Source organism: Phyllopteryx taeniolatus, chromosome 7 (assembly GCF_024500385.1).
Source record: "Phyllopteryx taeniolatus isolate TA_2022b chromosome 7, UOR_Ptae_1.2, whole genome shotgun sequence".
Lineage (NCBI taxonomy): Eukaryota > Metazoa > Chordata > Actinopteri > Syngnathiformes > Syngnathidae > Phyllopteryx > Phyllopteryx taeniolatus.
In genome coordinates this window covers 27,776,939-27,801,316 of record NC_084508.1, presented here as the reverse complement: position 1 = coordinate 27,801,316, position 24,378 = coordinate 27,776,939, and the positions used below count along the sequence as shown (strand labels likewise).

At 40.8% G+C, this 24,378-nt stretch overlaps 1 protein-coding gene across 1 annotated transcript in view; it reads left to right on the top strand.

The window, feature by feature from the left end:
* The window catches only part of atp11b (ATPase phospholipid transporting 11B), a 103,922-nt gene that overhangs the window by 20,758 nt on the left and 58,786 nt on the right, over positions 1–24,378 (top strand). The window contains exons 3-16 of the mRNA XM_061780254.1: positions 4–120; positions 1,411–1,500; positions 2,201–2,281; positions 2,608–2,715; positions 8,637–8,765; positions 11,834–11,937; positions 12,018–12,065; positions 13,444–13,508; positions 14,534–14,615; positions 14,705–14,855; positions 21,934–22,131; positions 22,433–22,591; positions 22,688–22,875; positions 24,045–24,113. Coding sequence (XP_061636238.1) covers positions 4–120; positions 1,411–1,500; positions 2,201–2,281; positions 2,608–2,715; positions 8,637–8,765; positions 11,834–11,937; positions 12,018–12,065; positions 13,444–13,508; positions 14,534–14,615; positions 14,705–14,855; positions 21,934–22,131; positions 22,433–22,591; positions 22,688–22,875; positions 24,045–24,113 — 1,589 coding nt within the window. The remainder of the gene's footprint in view (positions 1–3; positions 121–1,410; positions 1,501–2,200; positions 2,282–2,607; positions 2,716–8,636; positions 8,766–11,833; positions 11,938–12,017; positions 12,066–13,443; positions 13,509–14,533; positions 14,616–14,704; positions 14,856–21,933; positions 22,132–22,432; positions 22,592–22,687; positions 22,876–24,044; positions 24,114–24,378) is intronic.

The following is a 24,378-nucleotide window of genomic DNA, read 5'->3' as shown; positions in this document are numbered from 1 at the left end:
CAGGGATTTGACCCCCCCCATCAAAGTGACACTAGGACAGTTTATGTAGCAAACCGTTTCCCCCAGCATGGTCACTATATACCTCAACGTTTTGCTGACAACAGAATCATATCATCAAAGGTACAGTACTCTGATTGTATCAACGTGTTGTCTTGTTGTTGTCCTAATCTGATCTTGTTTATATGTAGATGTCAGACTTGGTCGATATAACTAACAACTTAGGTTGTGGCATCTTTTTTTCTGAAGCCTAAAAATATGCGAAAAACTGTCTCTTAGAAAGTCTTGTAGCTATGTAAGTGACCACATTCAAAGAAAAACAAATCCTTGTCTCTGATCAATGCCACCACTCTGGTCACTGTTCCTAAATTATTCTGGAGCCTTGTTTCAGTGAGGAAAAACACAGCGTTGCGTCATTTAAAAAAAAAAAAAAAAAAAAAAAAAAAAATGTTAATCTGTTTTCTGGTAAAAGTCCTGTTTCCACAAAAGGATGAGATCCAAGGAAGCTGTTTCCTGCCACCAGTGGGGCTGACTGTTAATTCAATGATTTATATCATGGTCAAGTAAACAACGTTGCTCTTTGCTAAATGTTGAGTCTTTCTTTAAAGCATATACCATAATTTCTCGTGTATAATAATGCTCTCGCGTATAATGTGCCAAGTTTTACTCCAAAAATTTGAAAAACCCTTCTTCATATGTATAACGCACACCCATGACTTCCTATCCATTGATATTTTTATATGCAATAAATGTTAGTGGTGGTCCCCTGCTAATTTGTTTTTCTTATCAGTTCTGATCGGTAATATTTTTAAGGCTAAAGTTTACTTGTTTCAGTAGTAATATATGAAATACTGTGGCACACTCTAGTGTTAAGTTTTAACACTGCAGCTTTACAGAGGTATTTTTCACCTCCCACGTGACCAATGGCACACCATCCTGCTTGCACAACGTACTAAAAGCTAGAGAGGTCATGTGTTTGAATAACACGTTCACTCCTTTTGCAAGAAAATAAAGACTAAAAATTAGGGGACTAACTGACTCAAAACAGCATTTTAACAACTATACAACAGCGCTAAGCATGCTTGGACATCCTCTGACGGTTAGCCGCCACAATGACGTCATTGTTAAAACATCGCAGTTCGCTATCAGAGGATTTCCCAGCGTGCCTTGCTGGGAAATAGGTGGGCTGTCTACCCAGAAATCTTTTATTAAATTTTAATTAAAATACGTATTAAGAATTTATTTTCTATTGTATTATCCAAATTCTTGTGTAGGAATGTAATTTTCCATCAGCTATTATCAGATTTCAACTATCATAGTACCAAAAGGATCAATTGAAATGCAATGTGCAGAGTTTGCATTGTGTTTAGGGTTCAGTCATGAACCCCTAAATATTGTCTTCTCCTGTTCCAGTATACTGTTTGGAATTTTGTCCCCAAGAATCTGTTCGAGCAGTTCAGAAGGATAGCCAACTTTTACTTTCTCATCATCTTCCTTGTACAGGTAAACATGCACGCGCACACATACGCACACTTTCATATGTGCCTTCTGTCTCCTCATGGTGACAAGACCCTGTGACAATCTTTCCTCCTTTGGATACAAAAATATGTGTCTTGTTTGGACAAAGTAGCATGAATGAATCAGCAACTTATGTGTATCAGTAGGTCTGTTTTTGTGCTAAAATGCTGAGTCCTCACATTTAGTAAAATATCGTGCTTTACCACCTTTCTTGAGCATTATCATCTCACTAAGCATCAGTCTTCCTGCACAAGTAAAATTTAGCTTACAGATTGTCAGGCCTCTCATTTATTCGAGCCTGTGTAGTGAAGCCCATGCAATTGACTTGACCGCTTTGACTTATCTTAAAAGCTACATTTTCACCCACTCGACTTGTCAGTGAAGCTCAAGTCATATTTGCCTCACAGAATAAAAGACTGCTTTGCATCTTGACATTGTGAAAAGGCAACTCTAACAATTTTTTAAATGAACAGAGATGGATAACTAGATTCATGCTGTTGAACCACTTTCCCCTTGTCACACCAAGTATCATGGTGGCTTTGTAGTACAATGCAAATTTACATCGGACCTAGGGCTGCACGATTATGGCCAGTTTTCAGTGCAAAATGAATATTTAATATATAATATACCTGTAGTATAATTATAATGAATTAATTATTTTAGCATGTTTACTCTGTCTTTCCAGTTAATGATTGACACCCCGACTTCCCCAGTCACAAGCGGTCTGCCTCTTTTCTTTGTGATCACAGTAACTGCCATAAAACAGGTGAGAACAGCAACATAGTGAGTTCCCTTTATTATTGTGAAAAATGCAGAACTAACAACACCCATAGTGTTCTTGTTGTAGTTCTGTGGGGAGGCGGGCGTGTGTGTGTGTTTGTGCTAAGAAGTGTGTTTGTAGTATATATTGTAGCCTTCTTCAATAATTTTATTTTACAATGGTGTAATGATTGGTTTTTCTAAGGATCGGAAACTTATTTCATTAACTTTGGTTAGTCAGTGGATGTTTATGATATTGGTTCATGCAGATGAGTCAGAGAATCTAATGTTCCACAATCCTATATTTTATGTCTTGGTATGTTTGTCTCATAGGGCTACGAGGACTGGCTGAGACACAAGGCTGACAATGAGGTGAATGGGGCTCCTGTGTTTGTTGTTCGCAGCGGAAGCCTGGTCCAGACAAGATCCAAAAACATAAGGGTACGAGCGAAACATACACATCCAAAAATATCTGACCAAAGGCCTTTTCCTTAATACAAAGAGCATTACAAACAGGCCAGCAATTCGTCTATAAATTAGACTTGGTGAAATAAACTTTTTTTACAACTTTAATGACTAGCTACATAACAAACTCTAAGGACCGCTGATGTATATAAACCCTTTTCAAAAAAATTAGAATGTCATGGAAATGTTTATTTATTTCCATAATTATATTCAAAAAGTTAAACATTAATAGATTATAGATTCAGGGCCCACAATTTAAACAGTTTCAAGTATTTATTTGTTTATTTTTGACATAATTTGGGCTTCCAGCTTATAAAACCCACGAAATCAGGAATTCAAGAAATTCATACTGTGAAGAAATCAGCCCAAATTTTGCAGGCCATAAATGTTTTAAACTGAGTATCACACACGCACACTAATCATCTAATAAACTCAAAGCACCTGCACAGGTTTCTCCAGGTGTCATTAAATTGCTTCAGTTTGGTTCAATTGTCTCAGTTGGGTTCAATATGGGGAAGACTGCAGACTTGACAACTGGCCAGAAGACCACCATTGATACCCTCCATAGGATGGGTAAGCCACAAAACTTCATAGGTAAGGAGGCTGGCTGTTCACAGAGCCCTGTGTCCAAGCATATCAATGGAAAGACAAAATGTGGCAGGAGATGATAAACCAGCAAAAGAGATGACACAGGGCTTCAGCGGACTATCAAACAGAGGAGATTCAAGAATCTAGCAGGGATCCAGAAATAGTGGAATGAGGCGGGAGTCACAGCTTCAAAGACCACCACATTCAGACGCATCCGGGAGATGGGCTACAACTGTCTGGTTCCTCGGGTCAAGCCACTTCTGAGCCTGAGCCAACGTAGGAAGCGTCTCTGCTGGGCAAAGGAGAAGAAGGACTGGACTGTCGGCCAGTGGGCGAGGGGTCCTCTTTTCTGATGAAAGTAAAGTGTGCCTTTCATTCGGGAATCAAGGTCCAAGGGTTTGGAGGAAGACAGCTGAAGAACAGAACCCAAGCTGCAGTCATGATTTGGGGTGCAATGTCCAGTGCAGGTGTTGGTAAACTCTGCTTTCTTAAAGCCAAGGTCACGGCAACAGTCTTCCAGAATGTTTTAGAGAACTTCATGATTCCTTCTGCTGAGGATCTGTATGTAGATGCAGATTTGATCTTCCAGCAGGACTTGGCCCCTCACTGCCAGAGGCACCCAAACCTGGTTTGATGCCCATACCATCACAATGCTTGGCTGGCCAGCCAACTCGCCGGATCTAAACCCCATTGAGAATCTATGGGGTGTTATCAAGAGGAAAATGAGCGGCACCAGACCCAAAAACAAAGAATTGACAGCAAGCATTAAGGAAATCTGGGCTTCCATAACTCCCAGGCAATGCCACAGGCTGAGTGCATCAATGCCACGGCACATCAAGGCAGTGATTAAAGCAAAAACTGAGTAGTAAATGGTGATTTACTGGAAGCCCAAGTTATGTAAAAATAAACAAATAAATGTTTAAATTGTGGGCCCTGAATCTATAATCTATGAAAGTTTAACTTTTTTAATGGAATTATGAAAATAAACCTTTCCATGATATTCTAATATTTTGGAAAGTGTGCGTGTGTGCAAAGTGGAAAGTATGCTGTGGTCAGACAAGTCCACATTTTTAATTGATTTTGGAAATCATGGACGTTGTGTCCTCCGGGCCAAAGAGGAAAAGGACCATCCGGATTGTTCAAAATCACACTATCACCACCATATTTTACTGTAGGTATGATGTTTTTTTTATGAAATAACGGTGTTACTGTATTTTCGCGACTATAAGGCGCGCACCGCATTAAAAGGCGCAGTCTCAGTTACGGGGTCTATTTCTGTATTTAATACATACACAAGGCGCACCGTATTATTGGGCGCAGGCATGGTAAAACATATGCTAGCTTAAAACATGTTTTTAAAAAGGCAGCGGGAGCAAAACTGAGTTGGGTTGTTCTTTAGTGAAGTATTTAACAATGTAAACAGTGAGTTTGGTTGTACTTTATTGAAGTATTTAACAATGCACTCGTTATTTTTTTATCAATCCTCATCCACAAATACATCAAAGTCCTCATCTTCTGTATCCGAAATGAACAGCTGGGCAATTTCGCCATCAAACATGCCGGGTTCCCCCTCGTCATTGTCTGAGTCAGTATCGTTGCCGGGGGGCTGTTCAGCAAGGATGCCGGCTTTCGCGAAAGCTCGGACAACAGTCAAAACAGATACCTTAGCCCAGGCATCCACTTCCGAACCATGGATTTGTTTATCTTGAATTCTCTCGCAGCTGCTCGATTCCCATGTTCCTCCGCGTATCTGATAGCTTGCAGTTGTAACTGTGTTCGTAAGCGCGTCTCTTCATGGGTGCCATTTTTGGGGGTTCTTAGCCAAACAGATGTTGTTTTGCACAATGCACATACCGGCACTATATACCTACTGGGGCGTGCCTTTAGCGTCCTCTTTCACGCGCAGCCTTCCCCCTTTAACGTCCGCATGCTGTCCTCAGTCACTTCCGCCTTTCCTCTCTCTATATAAGCAGTGTGTCGGTAGGAAATGCTCCCAGTCAGTCAAGCGGAGCGCTTGTCAAAGTCATACAACAACATTTACAGATTTTGGAACTCGGTGCACACATAAGACGCGCCGCATTATAAAAATTTAAGACTTTTAAGTGCGCCTTATGATCGTGAAAATACGGTACTTTTATGATAGATGTCCAGAAAATTTAACTTTTGTCTCGTCAGACCACAGAGTATTTTCCCAAAAGTCTTGGGGATCATCAAGATGTCTTGATGTCAAAATTGAGACGAACCTTAACTCATTCACTGCCAGCCGTTTCCTGAGCAGGGAACCCTTAGACTGCCAGGCATTTTCAAGCAAATTCACAAATTTTTCAAGCCCCACAGAATGTTGTGTACTATGACTATGTAAAGATAGATGAGACTCTCTTATTTCATCAGAAAAAAACAGTTTGTCTCTAGCTGATACTGTTCTTTAGTTATCAGAAGTCAAATATAGGCTACTTTCAGACAAATCTGTTTCTGGAAGAAAAAAAATGAGAAAACGGCCTTTATGTGAAAGCAGACAGATCAAGGAGAACAATGATTTTAACACCAATATTTTTTTTCTTTAATGAAAATCTCAAACAACATAAAACAACACTGAGAAAGTACTTTTGACAGAAAAATAATTTATTTGAAAAGTATAATTGTACAGAATTTACATTAGACAAACATGCATGAACAACTCGGCTCCCACAATTGCACTTTTCTCCTCCTAATTCTCCCACTCTACCATTTGCTCAATAGTCTCTGTTTTTATTACCTTGCGCATAAAATCTACCAAGGTTTTATCCACATCTGGATTTTATTCTTTGTTGGCGGTGAATGGAATCTTGTGTGGTTGTCATTGTCCTTGAAACCAGTCCCTACTTCTGCTCGAAGCACAACCTGTGCAGTTTAGAAATATAACTATTACGATAAAAACGTTGAAATTGCTGTAGTGGGATGTGGAGGGAAAAAAAAAAAGACTTTCAATTATGTTTTATTTGCACTGCGTACTTGAATGATAACTGAACGTCTGCTGGATGCATAACCTTGTAAAAAATACATATAATTACAAGAGAATACTTTTTGATGATGTGTTTTGCAAGGGTAAAAAAATAATTACTTTTCTTTGTCGCAATCCTAAAAGACGTTCGACTCGCGGGTGTTGAATTACTGCAAGATGGACAAGCTGGAAATGGAAAATCAGTGCTGGCAACAGAGGGTACATTGTAATGTGAACTAGTGGGACTTAATTTTGTTTTTATGTAACAAGGGTTGAAGGAGTGTGTTTGCTTGCTAAATATAGCTAATTCGAGCTACAAACAAGTTACCTTCGTCTCCATTTATCATCTGGAGGAAGCTCTGAATGAAGCTCGGCTGCTTCCAGGCGATCCAGAGGGAGTCACGATTCCAGATCACATTTACTCAAATCCTGGTCGGTAGGCGATCAACTGGCAAGCGACTGCGAGCATTTCGGCCCGGTATTTTGGGCGATAGCTTTGCAAAAAGGGGATCGGTCGGAGCGTCATTCTTTATTCCCTTGTATGATCTAAGGTGTCATTCCTGTCGGTCACCGGAATATTTTTCTTGCCTTGGCTCAATAAATGTCTAGTACCGAAAGCTTTTATTTTATTTTCCATCCATCCATTTTCTGAGCCCCTTCTCCTCACTAGGGTTGCGGGCGTGCTGGAGCCTATCCCAGCTGTCTTTTTCCGATTATTATTATTATTTTTTCATTTTGTCTTCTCTCTTTTCCGCCATTATGTTTGCTTCTTCTCATTGGCTGTTGCACCCCGCCCCCTCCTCCTTCGGCTTGTTCAATCTGAGGGGGGGACGTTCACCTCAAGGCATTGTTGCCCTCTACACGGTACCATTCCTCATTTCAGTTTTCCAGGGGCTTGAGGATCACACACAAACTGCACAAGACCCTCCCCCACCCATCCCTGTTAAAAAACGCCATTGACATCTTTAGACGGCATTGGCAGCGAATGAGTTAATGTTCTTTTTGGCAGTGGTTTTGGTCTTTAAAGTCTGCCATGCAGGCCATTTTTGCTCAGTCTGTTTCTTATGGTGGAGCCATGAACACTGACCTTAACTGAGGCAAGTGAGGCATGCAGTTCTTTGGATGTTGTTGTGGGGTCTTTTGTGACCTCTTTGGATGAGTTGTCGCTGCGCTCTTGGGATAATTTTGGTCGGCCGGCCACTCCTGGGAAGGTTCATCACTGTTCTATGGTTTTGCCATTGGTGGATAATGGCTCTCAATGTGGTTTGCTGGAGTCCTAAAGCTTTAGAAATGGCCTTTTCACCTTTTCCACACTGATAGATCTTAATTATTTTCTATCTCGTTTGTTCCTGAATTTCTTTAGATCTCGGCATGGTGTCTAGCTTTTGAGGATCTTTTGGTCTATTTCACTTTGTCAGGCAGGTCCTATTTAAGTGATTTCTTGATTGAGAAAAGGCATGCCAATATCAGGCCTGGGTTTGGGTAGAGAATTTGTACTCTGGTATGATAAACCACAATTATGTTTTTCACAGGACCATGTACGTTTGTATTTTTTTTTTCTTCCCATAATAAAAAAACATTTTAAAACTGCATTTTGTGTTTACTTGTTGTCTTTGGCTAATATTTAAATTTGTTTGATGATGGGAAACATTTAAGTGTGGCAAACACGCAAAAAAATAAGAAATCAGGAAGGAAGCAAGCACTTTTTCACACCACTGTATGCTGTCATCCAAGCAATGTCTTTTTCAGGAACGACCCTGCTTATTTCAGCAAGACAATTTCAAACCATATTCTGCATGTGTTACAGCAGCGTGGCTTCGTAGTAAAAAAGGGCAAGCACTAGACTGGCTTGCCAGCAGTCCAGACCTTTCTCATTGAAAATGTGTGGCGCAAAATACAACGGAGACCTCGCTCAACAACTGAAGTTGTACATCAAGCAAGAATGGGAAAGAATTCCAACTAAAACTTTAACAATTAGTGTCCTCAATTCCCAAACACTTTCCGAGTGTTGTTAAAAGGATCTAACATCGTGGTAAACATGCCCTGTCCCAGCTTTTCTGGAATATGTTGCAGGCATCAAATTAAAATGATTTAATATTTGCAAAAAAAAACCAATAACTTTCACCTGTTTAAGCATGATATATCTTGTCTTTGCAATGTATTTAATTGAATATACTGGAGGTTGAAAAGAATTTGCAAATCATATATGTTTTAAAATTTGTTTTACATAATGTCCCAACTTCATTGGAATTGGGGTTTGTACTTGTGTACAGTATTAATGTATTCTAGTCCCAATGTGTTTGTGTTTTCTGGTCTGTTGTTTACATAGGTGGGGGATATTGTACGTGTGGCTAAAGATGAGACATTTCCAGCTGATCTGGTGTTGCTGTCATCAGACCGTTCAGAGGGCACCTGTCACATTACCAGTGCCAGCCTCGATGGGGAGACTAATCTCAAGGTGCGTGGGTGTGTTTGTGAGTGTGTAAAGACGACGGCCTTTAGAAGTGTGATTATGTGTGAGAAAGTCATTAACAGGCAGACAACTATTGCTTGTGTGGCTGCTCTGTATGCCTCATCCAACGTGTAGCTAAGTTGGATCCATGGAGATAACCGCAACCAGTCTATGTCCACTCAATCCTGCAGTAGAGAAAATGGGGGGATAACCCAAAAAACTCACATACTTTATCCCTGACCCAGCCAGAAAGTACCAGTCAGAGCTCAGCCTGGAGCCCCAGGCAGGAATAGTTAACACCTGGATAAAATGCTGTAGTTGACAAAAAGTAAATTCTTTAATATAGCCAACTTGAATTTATCAGTTACTGTATATCCGTGTGAATATGGTCAGCTCAAAAGGCATCGTAAAATCATCCTATAATTGCACCTAAAATACTCCTAATTTGTGTACACAGTAGCATGATGGAGAACAAGCATTTTTCATTGAAGTTTGTTGTTGTATATTCATCAACCAAAATCTACTTGAATTGTCAAACTTTGTTAATTGTGTTTAATATTTGTATTTCACAAAATGCGATTTAATTACAAAGCCTGTAATTCATTAGATTCATGTTTTAATATAATCCTATAGTTCTACTATTATTAAAAATACCACTGTCATTTTAAGTAATTTTTTTTGCGGTCTTGAATGTATGATTGCAAATTCACTTGCTGTTTTCAATTTATAATATCAAGAAGTACATTGTCCTCACTAGGGTCAGATGATATGATTATTATTATTATTTTGTTTTAATACTGGTTAATCTCTGTGTGGTAGGATACAAACAAATTCCTTTGTTTGCATCCCAGCACAGTGCTGTAAAGGTCCCATGCCATCAAATGTTCTTTTAAATTTTTTGTAATCTTTGTCCTTGTATCAGGTTTGTAAGATAATTTGCTTTGGAAATGCACAAGAAGCTGATTTTCAAGCAATTCTAGGTTGTTTTTAATGCCTGGCTGATGAGCCAACCGGATTTCTCATTAAAATTCAATATGTAAGTAAAATATGCTCTGCTCGGATTGCAGTTTACCTTAATTTGAGTATGGCATATGAACGCGACAGTACACACCAAAAGTGTATTAGCTTCTACAACTGACAGCTGTGAACAAATACTGTAATTTCTCGTGTGTGTGTGTGTGTGTGTGTGTGTGTGTGTGTGTATGTATATATATATATATATATATACACACACACACTCTGAAGTATAATACTCGCCCCCAAAATCGATCCTAAAAATCAGGGAAACCTGACCATCGCACCATCGATTTGCTGCTATCCATGATCAAAACATGGACTGTCCATATTTTAGGTTTTTCAAAGAAATATTCTGATCTGTGTGTATGCGCTGACGTAATTGTATTTTTTTCTTCAAATCGTATATTACGGTAGGCTTACAGGGTACATTGCAACTGGGTGCCATGTTGGCTTTGTCTTGCAATGACTAGGCCAGTCTAGTCATTGGTTAATAGTTGGTGTATAGTCCACTGGGCGTTCTTTTTTTCGCCGGCTGTTGTTTTGCTGCAAGTCCAAAGATGCGAGCAGGCCGCTAGCAGCTAGAGGACCTTTACCGCATGAGCTATTTAGCAACGCAGATCCAGGAAGGAATGAGTTCTGAGAACTCCCTTCTCTCGTTGCACAGCTGAGCTGGGTGGCGGCAACAATAAAGGCACGAAGCACCGATTTGCTGCTTTAATGGCTTTATTAGCTCCTCTGCACATTCAACGTCAACGGGCCCTCCGCTAATCGCTACTCTTCCCCGGTCGCCGTCACTACACTTGCTACTGTACACACTCGCACCGCCGCGCACTCCTTCCTCCTAGTCCCGTCTCACTCACACATCGACGCACACACCCACACACACTGAGCTTGCTGTCACAATCACGTGGGACAATACCTGGAACAGAAGTATTTTGCCGTAAATTACGACTTTAACGGTAAAATCCGACTTGGGCGCAAATTTGTGTTACGTCGCCAGCGTAGGAACGGAACTCGTTCGTAAATCGAGGACTTCCTGTAGGCATTTTCCAGAGATATAGGGAAAAAGCAGCTAGCGAGTGGCATGGCGCTGGCATAACACACCCACACGGCACATCCGGTCCTTCACCCGGAAGTCCATCCAGAGTACCCGTGACGATGTCATGATTCTCGGGTGAGCAAAACATTATTGTATTACATTTAAAATTGTGGCGGCACGGTGGGCGACTGGTTAGCACATCTGCCTCGCAGTTCTGAGGACTGGGGTTCAAATCCCGGCCTCATGTGTGGAGTTTGCATGTTCTCCCCGTGCCTGTGTGGGTTTTCCCCCACATCCCAAAAACATGCGTGGTAGGTTGACTGAAGACTTGAAAAATTGCCCGTAGGTGTGAATGTAAAAACGAATGGTTGTTTGTTTATATGTGCCCTGCGATTGGCACTGGTGACCAGTTCAGGGTGTACCCTGCCTCTTGTCCGAAGATAGCTGGGATAGGCTCCACTACGCCCGCGACCCTAGTGAGGATAAGCGATACAGAAATTGTATGGGTGGATATAAATTTGTAACATCAGACGTTACATATATTGAAATGAAAGTACACTTTTTTCACAACCCCTAGGTACCGGTAGACAGTATGTTAATTCAATCGGAAATATTTTTTTTCATTTGCTACACACCTATGTATAATGGGCTTTATTGACCTTTGATGATTTATTTTGGAAGAAAATGTGCATTATACAATACAAAAGAAATGACAGTAATACTTATCAGGTAGGCCAATTTCCTCGGTCACCATTCTCCAGGCCGGCTCATTTTTCAGCAGGAGTGCCGGGTTCCCACAAAGCGCAACGATGATTGTATCCGCTATTGTTTGAGGACGTTGTGAGTGATGCAGCGTATTCTCGACACCGATTGCTCATTTTGACATACTGTATGTTATGCATAAAACTGGAAAAAAAAATATTTTGATGGCATGCGACCTTTAACTTAAAGTGCATACAATGATTTGCCTCGCAAAAATATTTTCAACATGAAACAAGTTTTGTGGATATGTTTGTAGACACACTACTCTACGGCAGAGACAGCTGTATGTCAGTCGGTGTCCCAACTTGAGACCTTGCAGGCTGTGGTGGAGTGTCAGCAACCAGAAGCTGACCTGTACAGGTAATTTAACGCACAAAACACAAAAACTATTTTGTTTGACTTCCAGGTCAACTCCTGCTAAAATCCCTGATTCTTTCCAGGTTTGTTGGTCGAATAACAGTGACTCACCATGGAGAGGACATTGTCAGGTTAGACGTTATTTATTTCAGTGTGTAAGTGTACTTATCTAAGTGTGTGTGTTCGTAGATAGATTTATATACAGTATCCCTCAGCAGCAGTGACTCACGGGTCAATTGGGCTATTGTGCCTAGTAGATAAAGAAACCTTACTGAGAACCTTATCCGTTTAAAACAAAACCAGTCAGAATTTTATGAATTTCACAAATACCTACTTTAGCCCGACGCTAGCTGATGTACACACTCATAACTTCGACAGAAACAAATGCAAGTAAGGAGCAAAGTTTAACTGGATTTTCTGCAACTCCAGTACTGTAGTTTAAAACGGTGTTCCCCAACCTTCTTTGCATCGCGGACTGGTTAGGAGTCGGCATTTTTCTCACAGACTGGCTGTGGTGGCTTGCATATATACACGCACGCACGCTTGCCTCGCTTCTGCTTCCTCCTTCGCCGTTCGTGGTGCGTCCACTGTGGGTGCGATGCAGGAGCAGACTTCGAACTCCGTAAAAGTAGGTCTGCCTGTGTCGAGCAGCAACCTACGACTGTATCTTTATCAGAGCGGACTTGGTGCGTGATAGTTAACTGTTGCAATAAACCCATATTTTAAGTAGGACTCCTGAGTGTTGCTTCGTTCGCGAACGTTTTGTTCAAAAGAACAAATCTTTTCAGTAAACGTAATGAACTGAATTAAGTTTATGAAATTATTTAATTCTTTGAGATCTCCCGCCATTAGCCAGGCCGCTCGGATCGGAAACGGAAGCGTTCTGTGCAGTCTCGACGTGTCAATTGAGATGCGCAGCTGCTGCAGCGGAGAAGATCCGGTCAATTTTAAAAATAACACACATTGACACATGAATTACAATACAACAGAAATTATATAAATTGGTCATTCGTTCTCTGCGGCCCGGTAACAAATGCATCACGGCCCAGTACTGGTCCGCGGACCGGTGGTTGAGGACGACTGGTTTAAAACATCACTGCAATGAATTCTGGGTACCCATAATGCTTTTTGCTCATTTAATTGCTAGGACTGAATGTGAGTAGTGTAACTGGTTAACCCAGGAAATCGCCTTTTCACATGTCTGCATTGGCTGTTGTTTACGTCATTCAAGCAGGTCATGCCTAGTAGGCATGTGCTTCTGTTTAGTGACCTCAAGTGGACAAATGAAATACTCCTTCTAAAGTGCAGTTTCACAATTTGGCATTGGAATGCATATATGAAACTTATATATAGTAATGATTAATTACTATATTAGTCGCGCGGGGGGGGGGGGCATTTTATTAAGCTTTTTTTTAATGTAACCCCCGCGATAAATGAGGATTTACAGTATACATACATTAAATCCATCTTTCTTTGCATTAACACTGTGGGACATTGTTTCTATGTTAGACCACTAGGTCCGGAAAACTTGTTGCTACGAGGGGCCAGGTTGAAAAATACCAAAGAGATATTCGGTGAGTCACAATGAGATATTAAAGAAGGGCCTTGTTTGGTGGAATGTTTGACCTAGAGTTAGAAAGAGAGGAAATTTAAAACCGTTAAAGCACTGTAGTTGAGATTTGATACAGACATTGGAACTCTGAACATAACTAATTACAGTGAATCCCTGCTATTTGCTGGACAAAACACTTAAAACAGAGAAGATTATAAGTATTAACACCATTCATCTAGCATTTACACAATCATGAACAACTATTCAGTAATTAAAAATTTCAACATAAACAAACCACCCTCACATGTGACTCATCAATCGTATTAGCTCACATACTTAAATAATATGCCAGCACAAACTGATGCAACATCATACATACAAATGTTCACTAGCACTTTACACACACAGAAGTAAGTCATTAATCTAAATTTTGGCATTTACACACAGTAATAAGCATTAGCGATGCATTCCCAAATTGTAACGGCAAAGTAGACTACACTGGCTATTAGTAGCTGCATCTGAAGAAAAAGGTAAACATACCATAATTTCACATTTGAAGTTGAGCAGATGAACAAACACTGAATAAAACAATTAATTTAATCTATCAAAATTAACACCAGGATTCGACGAGCGCGCCATGGTAATAATTTTATTGCTTTAGCCTTATCAAAAAAAACAAAAAACAACGAATAAACAAGTTTTTCAATAAATAATTGAGGATAGGCTCCAAAAAAACAATCTGTGAATATGCAAATTTGTAAAGGCCAAACTGCAAATATGCTGGTCTTCACTGTATTTGTATGTTATATTAATTAATAGCAGAAAACCAATGGTGAATTACTGATTATGATTCACTGATTTTGATCTTTAACATGTAGACCCAGAACCTATTCATTCAGTCATACGTTTTTGTCGTTTATCGTGTTGAAATATATTGTATTTAAAAAAATACTTTGTATATGTCCTCATTACCTAAATGCTAAAATTAACAATAATCTCACATTCTCCTCATGCAATACATTCAACTACTTGTGTGTATGTCGTTAGGTGTAGCAGTTTATACAGGGATGGAGTCAAAAATGGCCCTCAACTATAAATGCAAGTCTCAAAAACGCTCTGCAGTAGAAAAGTGAGCATTTTCATTCTCAAACTGGCATAAGTGAATATTGTTTTCTTTAAGTTACATATACTTATTTTTAAATACATTTCCCTTAACAGATCTATGAATACCTTCCTAATCATCTACCTGGGCATCCTGCTGTCCGAGGCTGTCCTCAGTACCGTTCTAAAGTATGCATGGCAGGCTGAGGACAAATGGGACGAGCCTTTCTACAACCTAAAGACTGATCAAGAGAAAAACAGCAGCCCGGTAAGTTGTCTATATCTCGTTTTTAGTAGTGCAGGCGACAAGCTAGGGCTGCACCTAACGATTATTTTGGGAATTGATTAATCTGTTGGTTATTTTATTAGTTAATCAATGAATCTAATAAAAAATGTAATTTCCATCCCTTTATTCAAAAATAGGACTTTCAAATTGACTGTGCAAATAATGCACAAACATAAATTGAACATGATACAGTTACTGGTATGATCCGTAACAAACGTCAGAAAATTGGCAAAAATGTTCATCATTGTTTTCCAAAGTAAAAGCAGATGTTTGCAAATGTCTTATTTTGATTCAACACAAAGATAATCTGTCTGCTTTCATGGAGGACTACAGAAATCTGAATATTTAATGTTGAGAGGCTGAAATTCTGAGGATTTGGACAATTCTAAGATAAGGTCTCTGAACGATTTATTGGTTATCAAAATAGTTGTTGATTAATCGATTAATTGTTGCACCTCTACGACCAGCTACAAATCCTATATAAGATGGGATGGCTTGAAAGTGATTTCCCCGTCCTCTCTTTTTATAAGCAACAATAACCTTTTTCTACTGTCGTTTTCACTTAAAATCATATTTTCTGAAATTATTACCTGTTCAATATGTATCCTGTATGCCATCACCTATACACATCTATAGATTTCTGATGAGACAATTTATGCTGTGAGGCTATAATAATAACTAACACCAGCTTCTCCTTGGGGACAAAAAGAGTGAAAACATAACAGCAGCTGCAGTAAGTGTTGCTTTCTTAGTCTATGGCTTCAGCTCTCCTTTCTTGCAGCCAAAATTCACCAGCTACTAATACAGATAACCCAATGCTTTTGATTGGCTTCGATGAGCTCTGAAAAATTAGCATGTGATATACTGCATGTGTTTGATTTGTAGCAGGCTAATTTATTCCACTGTACCATATATTGGCATTTGGATAAAAAATAATTTATTTAAGAAATACATTCGTTGAAGCAGCCGACTCCTGCGTTGCTTCCGGTTTAGTGGGATTTGACGCGTGTTATAATCACGCTATTTTGTCTTGTAAAGAGCACCTCCTCTCTTTTTTTATAGGTGTAAAATGTAGGAAACGTGACGAGAAACCTTTTATCAGTCTCATAATCTAAAGGTTGCTATGTTTCATGATATACCAATCCTGTATTTACAGAGGCTTCATTATTAACCTCAAAACACACACAAAACACAGCAAAGAGTGGAATTTTATAGAATATTTAATGAAATCTATGAGGGATCTATAGGGAAACACACAGAGAGGTCTAACTACAGAAAGAAAATAACACTAAGGGTAAACGAAAAGGGTAAGCTGGGACCGAGTGTTGCTGGACTAAAAATGATAGGGAATAGGTTGCGGCGTGTTGAGCAAGTACAAAGTTGGAACTTTGTATGACGCTAGTATTTTCCACAAAATTATAAGGCACTCATTTTGCACATTCTGGCAATAATTGCGGTGTCCGACGGACTCTGGGTCTTTCGGGTGGTCTGTCTCAGTCGTCTCGGGAAGCACGGAGACGGGTAGGGTTGAAGAAAAAGGATGCACAAAAACAGGCGAAAAAAAGAAAAGAAGTTGTCCCGTTGGGGTGCGCTCGTAACTTTCCTGCCGATTGACCTTGTGGCGGGCCCAGCTCTTGCTCTTGCTGCGTGCGTGACCGGTACGGGATGCCGGTAGTTGCTTGCTGAGGCTCTGCCGACCGATCGCGGCTAGGAAAAGCGATCGAAGACGCATGGCCAGCTTCCTCAATCGAAAGCACCGCCGGCTTGGTTGAGCCGGGCACTCTCGCACGTGGTGGCGCCGGAGGACAATGGAAAAGGAAGGGGGTTGGCCGAAGCCACCCCGTGGCTGGCGAGATTATCCAGCCAGGACAGCAGAGAAGCAGGACATGAGAAAAAAAACAAACAAGAAAGAGGCAGGAGCCAGAGGTTAAATACACAGGGGGAGTTTCTAAGGGATGTAGAGACTGGAGGAAGACCACACCCATCAGCTTGAATTTAGTCTACAATTTTGATCCATAAAATGGGTTTAAAATCATATATTAATCTAAAACACTCCCAACTTTGTACTCTTACTCATAGATCAAGCATCTAGAATGATTGTTTAAACTTTAGTCTTGGCTAATCAACTGCTTATGATTCAATGCAACACTTCATGCTGTTTGGCTTCAAATCAAAACAAACAGTTGTCAAAATCTCGCAGCTGCACCTGTAAAGTTGACACACTGACACAGACATAGAGGCATACATTTGGAATATTTCTGCAGAGTTCGTGAAATATCAAAACAGACATTTTATCTTCAGTTAAAGAAAACGCTGAATGGAAGTCCACATTGCAGTCAGTAACTCTCAAACGCCAGTGGGTGTCGCCCGTGTCCCAGCAATTGTTCCTATTGGGGAGAGGATCTCCCCACCTTTTTGGTTGCTCTGTCAGTTCAAAGGAAGAAAAGGACTCTTTGATGACTGTAAACTAAGATTTCGAGGGGACCTGCTAATTACTTTAGGGTCCATTTGACATACGCCAGGCCTCCTTGGTGGCCGTCTTGCACAGCAGGGCGGCTTAGAAGAATGCAGTTTATCAAGTTGTGGGGGAGTTACTGTGGCATCTCAGGTTGCGGGACCATGTCTGCTACAACACTTAATCATCAAATTCATTTCAAGTATTTTCTTTGTTGCTGCAGTGCTGTGAAAAAGTATTAGCCCCCTTCTCAAATTCCTATGTTTGCCACTTTAATGTTTCAGATCATCAAACAAAGGTAAATATCAGACAACGGTAACAAGTAAATATAAAATGCAATTTTTAAGTTGTTTTTTTTATTCATTAAGAAAAAAAATATTCAAAGCTGTATTAAAAAAAATGCCCCCTTTTTAAAATAATGAATGATCCATCCATCCATTTTCTAAACTGCTTCTATGCTGGAGCCTATCCCAGCTAACTGCGGGCAAGTAGTGGGGTACACCCCGAACTGGTTGCCAGCCAATCACATCACTTCGATTGTAAACATCATTCTCCAGTTATAATGCAATTGTTAACTCATTCACTGCCAGACGTTTCCTGAGCAGGGAACCCCTAGACTGCCAGAGATTTTCGAGCAATTTCACTAATTTCTCAAGTCCCACAGAATGTGTACTGTGACTACGTAAACACCGAATCCACCAAAAGAAAGATCAGACTCTCTTCTTTCATCACAAAAAAAGTTTGTCTCCAGCTTATACCGTTCTTTAGTAATCAGCAGTCAAATATAGACTACTTTCAACCAAATCTGTTTCTGGAGGAAAAAGAACTGATAGAACAGCCTTTTTGTGAAAGCAGACACACCAAGCAGAACAATGACTATGCCACCAATATTTTTTTTTCTTTAGTGAAACTCTCAAACATCTGAACCTCAAACAACACTGAGAAAGTGCTTTTGACAGAAAAAATAATTTATTTCCAAGTAAAACTGTACAGAATTTGTATTAGACAAAAATGCATGAACAAATGGGGCTCAGTCCAGGTTTTTATTATCTTGCGCGTAAAATCTAGCAACGTTTTATCCACATCTGGATTTTATTCTTTGGTGATGAACGGGATCTTGTGTGGTTGTCACAATCCTTGGAACCAGTCCCTACTTCTGCTTGAAGCACAACCTGTGCCGTTGAGAAACATAACTATTACTAAAAAAATACACTGTTGAAATTGCTCTTTTCGGTGGAGGTGGGGGAAATCGAGTCCGAGGGGACCATGTTCCGTGCCTCCATTGCTGACGCAGCCGACCGGAGCTATGGCCGTAAGGTGGTCGGTGCGTGTCGTGGCGGCAATCTTTGAACCCGTTGGTGGCCATGGTGAGGGATGCCGTCCAGCTGAAGGAGTCCTATCGGGCCGTTTTGGCTTGTGGGACTCCTGAGGCAGCTGATGGGTACCGGCTGCAGCTTTGGTGGTCGCTGAAGCAGAAACCATGGGACGAGTTCGGTAAGCCCATGGAGAAAGACTTCCGGACGGCTTCGATGAAATTCTGGTCCACCATCCGGCGTCTCAGGAGGGGGAAGCAGTGCACCATCAACACTGTGTATAGTGGGGATGGGGTGCTGCTGACCTCGACGTGGCACGTTGTGAGTCGGTGGGGAGAATACTTCGAAGACCTCCTCAATTCCACCGACACGCCTTCCCATGAGGAAGCAGAGTCTGGGTTCTCTGAGTTGGGCTCTTCTATCTCTGGGGCTGAGGTCACCGGGGTGGTTTAAAAGCTCCTCTGTCGCAAGGCCCCGGAGGTGGATGAGATTCGCCCGGAGTTCCTAAAGGCTCTGGATGTTGTGGGGATGTCCTGGTTGACACCTCTGCAACATCGCGTGGAAATCGGGGACAGTGCCTCTGGAGTGGCAGACTGGGGTGGTGGTCCCCCTTTTTAAGAAGGGGTTAGCACCAGTGAGACTACAGGGGGATCACACTCTTCAGCCTCCCTGATAAGGTCAATTCAGGGGTGCTGCAGAGGAGGGTCCTTCAGGAAGTTGAATCTCAGATTCTGGAGGAGCAGTGTGGTTTTTTTCCTGGCCGTGGAACAGTGGACCAGCTCTACACCCTCGGCAGGGTTCTTGAGGTTGCATGGGAGTTCGCTCAACCAGTCTACATGTGTTTGGTGGACTTGGAGAAGGCGTTCGACCGTGTCCCTCGGGGTGGGGCGTGACTGAAAGAACAAGATCCCGGATACAAGCGCAGGGTGTCCGGGCTCTCCCTTTAGAGAGAGAAGCTCGGTCATCCAGGAGGATCTCAGAGTAGAGCCGCTGTTCCTCCACATTGAGAGGAGCCAGATGAGGTGGCTGGGGCATCTGATTCGGATGCCTCCCGAACGCCTCCCTGGTGAGGTGTTCCGGACACGTCCCACCGGGATGAGACCCCGGGGACGACCCAGGACACGCCGGAGAGACTACGTCCTTCGGTTGGCCTGGGAACGCCTCAGGATCCCCCCGGAAGAGCTGGATGAAGTGGCTGAGGAGAGGGAAGTCTGGGCGTCCCTGCTAAAGCTACTGCCCCCGGACCCGACCTCGGAAAAGTGGTAGAAAATGGATGGATGGAAATTGCTGTCATAGGACATGGAGGAAAAAAAAGCTTTCATTTACCTTTTTTGTCTGCACCGCGTACTGGAATGGGGGTAGCCTGTAAGTTTTAAAAAATACATACCATTACTAGAAAATAAGTTTTATTGATGTCGTGTTTTGCAAGGGTAAAAAAAAAAAAAACGCATTACTTTTCTTCGTCGCGATTGTAAAAGACTCGCGGTGTTGAATTCCTGCAAGATGGATGAAATGGAAAATTCAAGTCAGTACTGGCAACAGACTAAATTATGTTTTTATGTAACAAGGACTGAAGGAGCGTGTTTGCTTGCTAAATTTAGCTAATGCGAGCTGCAAACGAGTTATTTTCGTCTCCATATCATCCGGAGGATCTCAGGATGAAGCTCGGCTGCTTCCATGCGATCCAGAGGGAGTTCACTCATCTGACTATTCCGGATCTCATTTACTCAAATCCTGGTCAGCATACGATCAACTGGCAAGCGGCCGAGGATGTCGCCATATGGCCCGGCATTTTGGGCAATAGCAGTGCAACAAAGAGATCGTCCCGGAGCGTAATTCTTTATTCCCCCGCATGATCTAAGGCATAATTCTTGTCAGTCGCAGGAATTTGTTTTCCATTGTTTTCCTTTTCTCATTGTCTCTTGCACCCACCTCTTCCTCCTTCTTCCTCTGAGGGATTGACGTTCACCTCAAGGCATTGTTGCCCTCTACAGGGTGCCATTACTCATTGCAGTTATTCAGAGGGTTGACGATCACACATAAACTGCACGGCAAAATGCTCGATTTAAGTTGTTGCTGCTGAGAGTGGCCCAACCAGTGGTTAGGTTAGGTCAGACTTGTGCCATCATTGAATATTATAATATGCTTACAGCCATACATTTTGGTTATTATGCTGTAGCGTGTATTGGTTTGGATAAAAATGTCATTAATTTGGAAAAAGATACAAAGGATGGTAAATGCCTGCGTTCACTTCCGGGTTATTCCGATTTACGCTTTAATGTTAAAATTAAACTAATTTGTCTCGTAAAGGGGCACCACGTCACTTTTTATGTGTGTATAAAATTTAGGAGAAAGCGATGACAAACCTTTTATCAGTCTCATAATCTGAAGGTTGCTACATTTTATGGAATATGACTTCTAGATGACAGAGACTTACTTAAACTCAAAACACACAAAACACAACCAAGAGTGGAAATTTATAGAATATTTTAATGAAATATATGAGGGATCTATAGGGAGGAAACACAAAGGATGAAAAACACTAATACTGGTGAAAGAAGAGAAAAATAGGCATGTAAAAAGGGAAATAGGACTGTGTGCTGTTGGACTAAAAATGTGAAAGTGAGTGTTTAATGTGTTGAGTCAGAGCGAGAGAGAGCAAAGTTGGGATTTTGTGTGAAACTAGTAATTTTCCCCAAATTAATAAGGCACTAATAGTGCACATCCTGGTGACAATTGCAGTGTCTACTCATGAACGTAGATCAGCTGGTCAGTGGAGTGGTCTGTCTCAGTCGTCTTGAGACGCGAGGAGATGGGTTTGGTTGACGAAAAAGATAAAAAAATAAATAAATAACAAAACGGGCAGAAAAAGGGAAAGAAGTTGTTCTTCACGTGTTCTTGGTTGGAGGTTGCGACCGTTGCTCTTTCTGTCTTATCAGGTACGTGCTAGCAATTTCAGAACGATCACCCTTGACTGGAGGCGTACCTGGTACTTTTAGTAGCAGCTCCTCTGATCGCCTAGCGGTGGCCCACGTAGAGGCTGGTAAAGGACTCTTTGATGACTGTAAACCAAGATTTCGAGGGCACCTGCTAATTCCTTTAGGGTCCAGTAGGCATCTTCTTTTGGTAGTCTCACAGCAGGGCCGCTTGGAAGAAAGCAGTTTATCAAGTTGTGGAGGAGTCACTGTGACACCTCAGGTTGCGGGGAGCATGTCCGCTACAATGCTGTTAACCACTTACTGACTTCTTTCCCCTCAATGGAACATAAGTTTTACTCATTTACCTCCTACAGATCTTGAAATTCATCTCAGACTTCTTGGCATTCCTGGTTCTCTACAATTTCATCATTCCCATCTCACTATATGTTACTGTGGAGATGCAGAAGTTCCTTGGGTCCTTTTTCATAGGCTGGGATTTAGACCTTTACCATGAGGAGAGTGACCAGAAAGCTCAGGTCAACACCTCAGACCTCAATGAAGAGCTCGGGCAGGTATGAGAGATGCTCACTTTTGAGTTACGTGAAGGGAAAATAGAATAAACTATACAGCACTGAACATCACAAAATGTAACTAAATGTAAATAAAGGCAAAATGTGTTTTGGAAATATAATTAACTGTAAAGCACTGAACATCACTAAATGTATCTCAATGTAAATAAAGGCATATGTTTTTTGCAAACAGACAACAGTATTTTTAATTTGGTAGTGTTGTTGACTTATCTGTAGAATCCTGACTGTTCTGTTTCTTTACTGCAACACAATGTATGAGAACCTGCAATTTTCTGTTTGACAGGTGGAGTATGTGTTTACCGATAAGACAGGCACGCTAACAGAAAATGAAATGCAATTCCGTGAGTGTTCGATCAATGGAAACAAGTATTGGGAAGTGAATGGCAAACTGGTACCCGAGGGTCAAACTAATGATTCACCCGATGGCTCTGCACCTAATTTGGTAATAGCAACTCTATAAAAAACCAAATATATATATATATATATATATATATATATATATATATATTTATTGAATTTCCAATTTTTTTCTCTTCAGGTTAGAGAGGAATTGTTATTTCTCAAAGCGGTGTCACTGTGCCACACAGTCCAGATCAACTATGACCAGCCAGACTGCCTCTCTGCAGCAGGAGACCCATTCTCCCATGTTAACGGGTTTTTGTCCAATGAAATGGAATATTATGCTTCTTCGCCAGATGAGAAATCTTTAGTAGAGGCAGCAAAGAGGTAACATTTTAAGTCGAATTTTTGGAAAGAAAAACAAGAACTACTACTCCTTGTCCGACAGTAAAATTGTTTTATATTGAACTCGGGTTTAAGCTTACAGCTGGAGCTTCACATTAAATCTTAATGCAATCTGAAATATTTTGTGCAGCTTGAGTTGATGGAAGGATGAATACATTTTCTAAAAAAGATAGAAAGGCACCAGTGAGACATGCTTTGACACCACTAGCATAGTATGGACAATTGATGACTGGGCTGCTTTTTCTAGAGCAAAGCTACAGGCAAGACCCAAAGCAGATTAAATGACTGCCTTTGAAATGAAGATAAATCTGAATAGACGATGATATAGAAAGGCTTGGAGGCTCTGTAATTAGGAGGGATGCAATTTTGCAGAGCAAATGTTGAGTTTTGTTTAATTCCTACCAAGAGACTGGTTAAGTTTTGAAAGCCGGCCAGTTTTTCACGCAGGCATTTTTGGGGGGAAATGATTGGAAAGCACCTGTTGTGTTGTAAATTAGAAACAATCACTTTTACTAATTCCACTGTTAAGATGGTTGGTACTTTCTAATTTTGTTCTCTCCAGTTATAAGTTTGTTTTGCATTAATTAGAATGCAAAAAATAGTTGTTTTATTTGTTTGTCAGACTGCGTGGTTTAGATCGAGGAATGAATAGTTGTGTCCTTTGATTAACTAAAAAGCGACTTGATCACTGCTACTGTTTAAATTGCATCTGTCATTTTGTTACTATTTTACTTCTTGCTCTCACAGTCTGCTGGAAATGCACAACTAAATACATATGATTAGGCAGAGTAAATTACCTCTAAACCCTGACAATGTAAAAAAAAAAATATTGTTGGTTCAATTCTTTTGTATGTAATTAGAGCTGTTAAGATTTGAAAGCTGTTCTTGCAGTAAAGAAAGGTTAACAATTAGCAATCCATCATGTTATTATTGAGATGTGGTTGTGTATTTGCTTCACTTTTAAGTTCTCTCCAAATTCTTATCCATTTTCTATAGTGCTTGTCCTCCTTAGGGTGTGGGCGAACTAGAACCTATCCCAGCTGACTTTGGCAAGAGGAGGGGTACACCCTGGACTGGTTGCCAGTCAATCGCAGTACACACTCAAAATTCTAATGGTTACTTTTGTTACTGTTGTTGTTTTTTATCCTTAGAATTGGTGTGACCTTTACTGGTATCAGTGGTGATACAATGGAAATCAAAATATTCGGCAAACCAGAGAAGTAGGTTGCTTGCTATTGTTTGCATCCCTTAGTCACAAAGCTTTGTGAAATTATTGCTAAAAAATGTTTGTTGTCCTTGCATACATGTACATTAAAACCAAAAGAGTAAATGTATTTTATTTGTATTATAACTGAGTTGACCAACACACAGTGGCATATAACTTTTAAGTGGAAATAAAATTATGCCCATCAACCCATATTCAATTGAATACACTACAAAAACAAAGATATTTAATGTTCAAAACAGGGTTATAGTAGTTTTGGA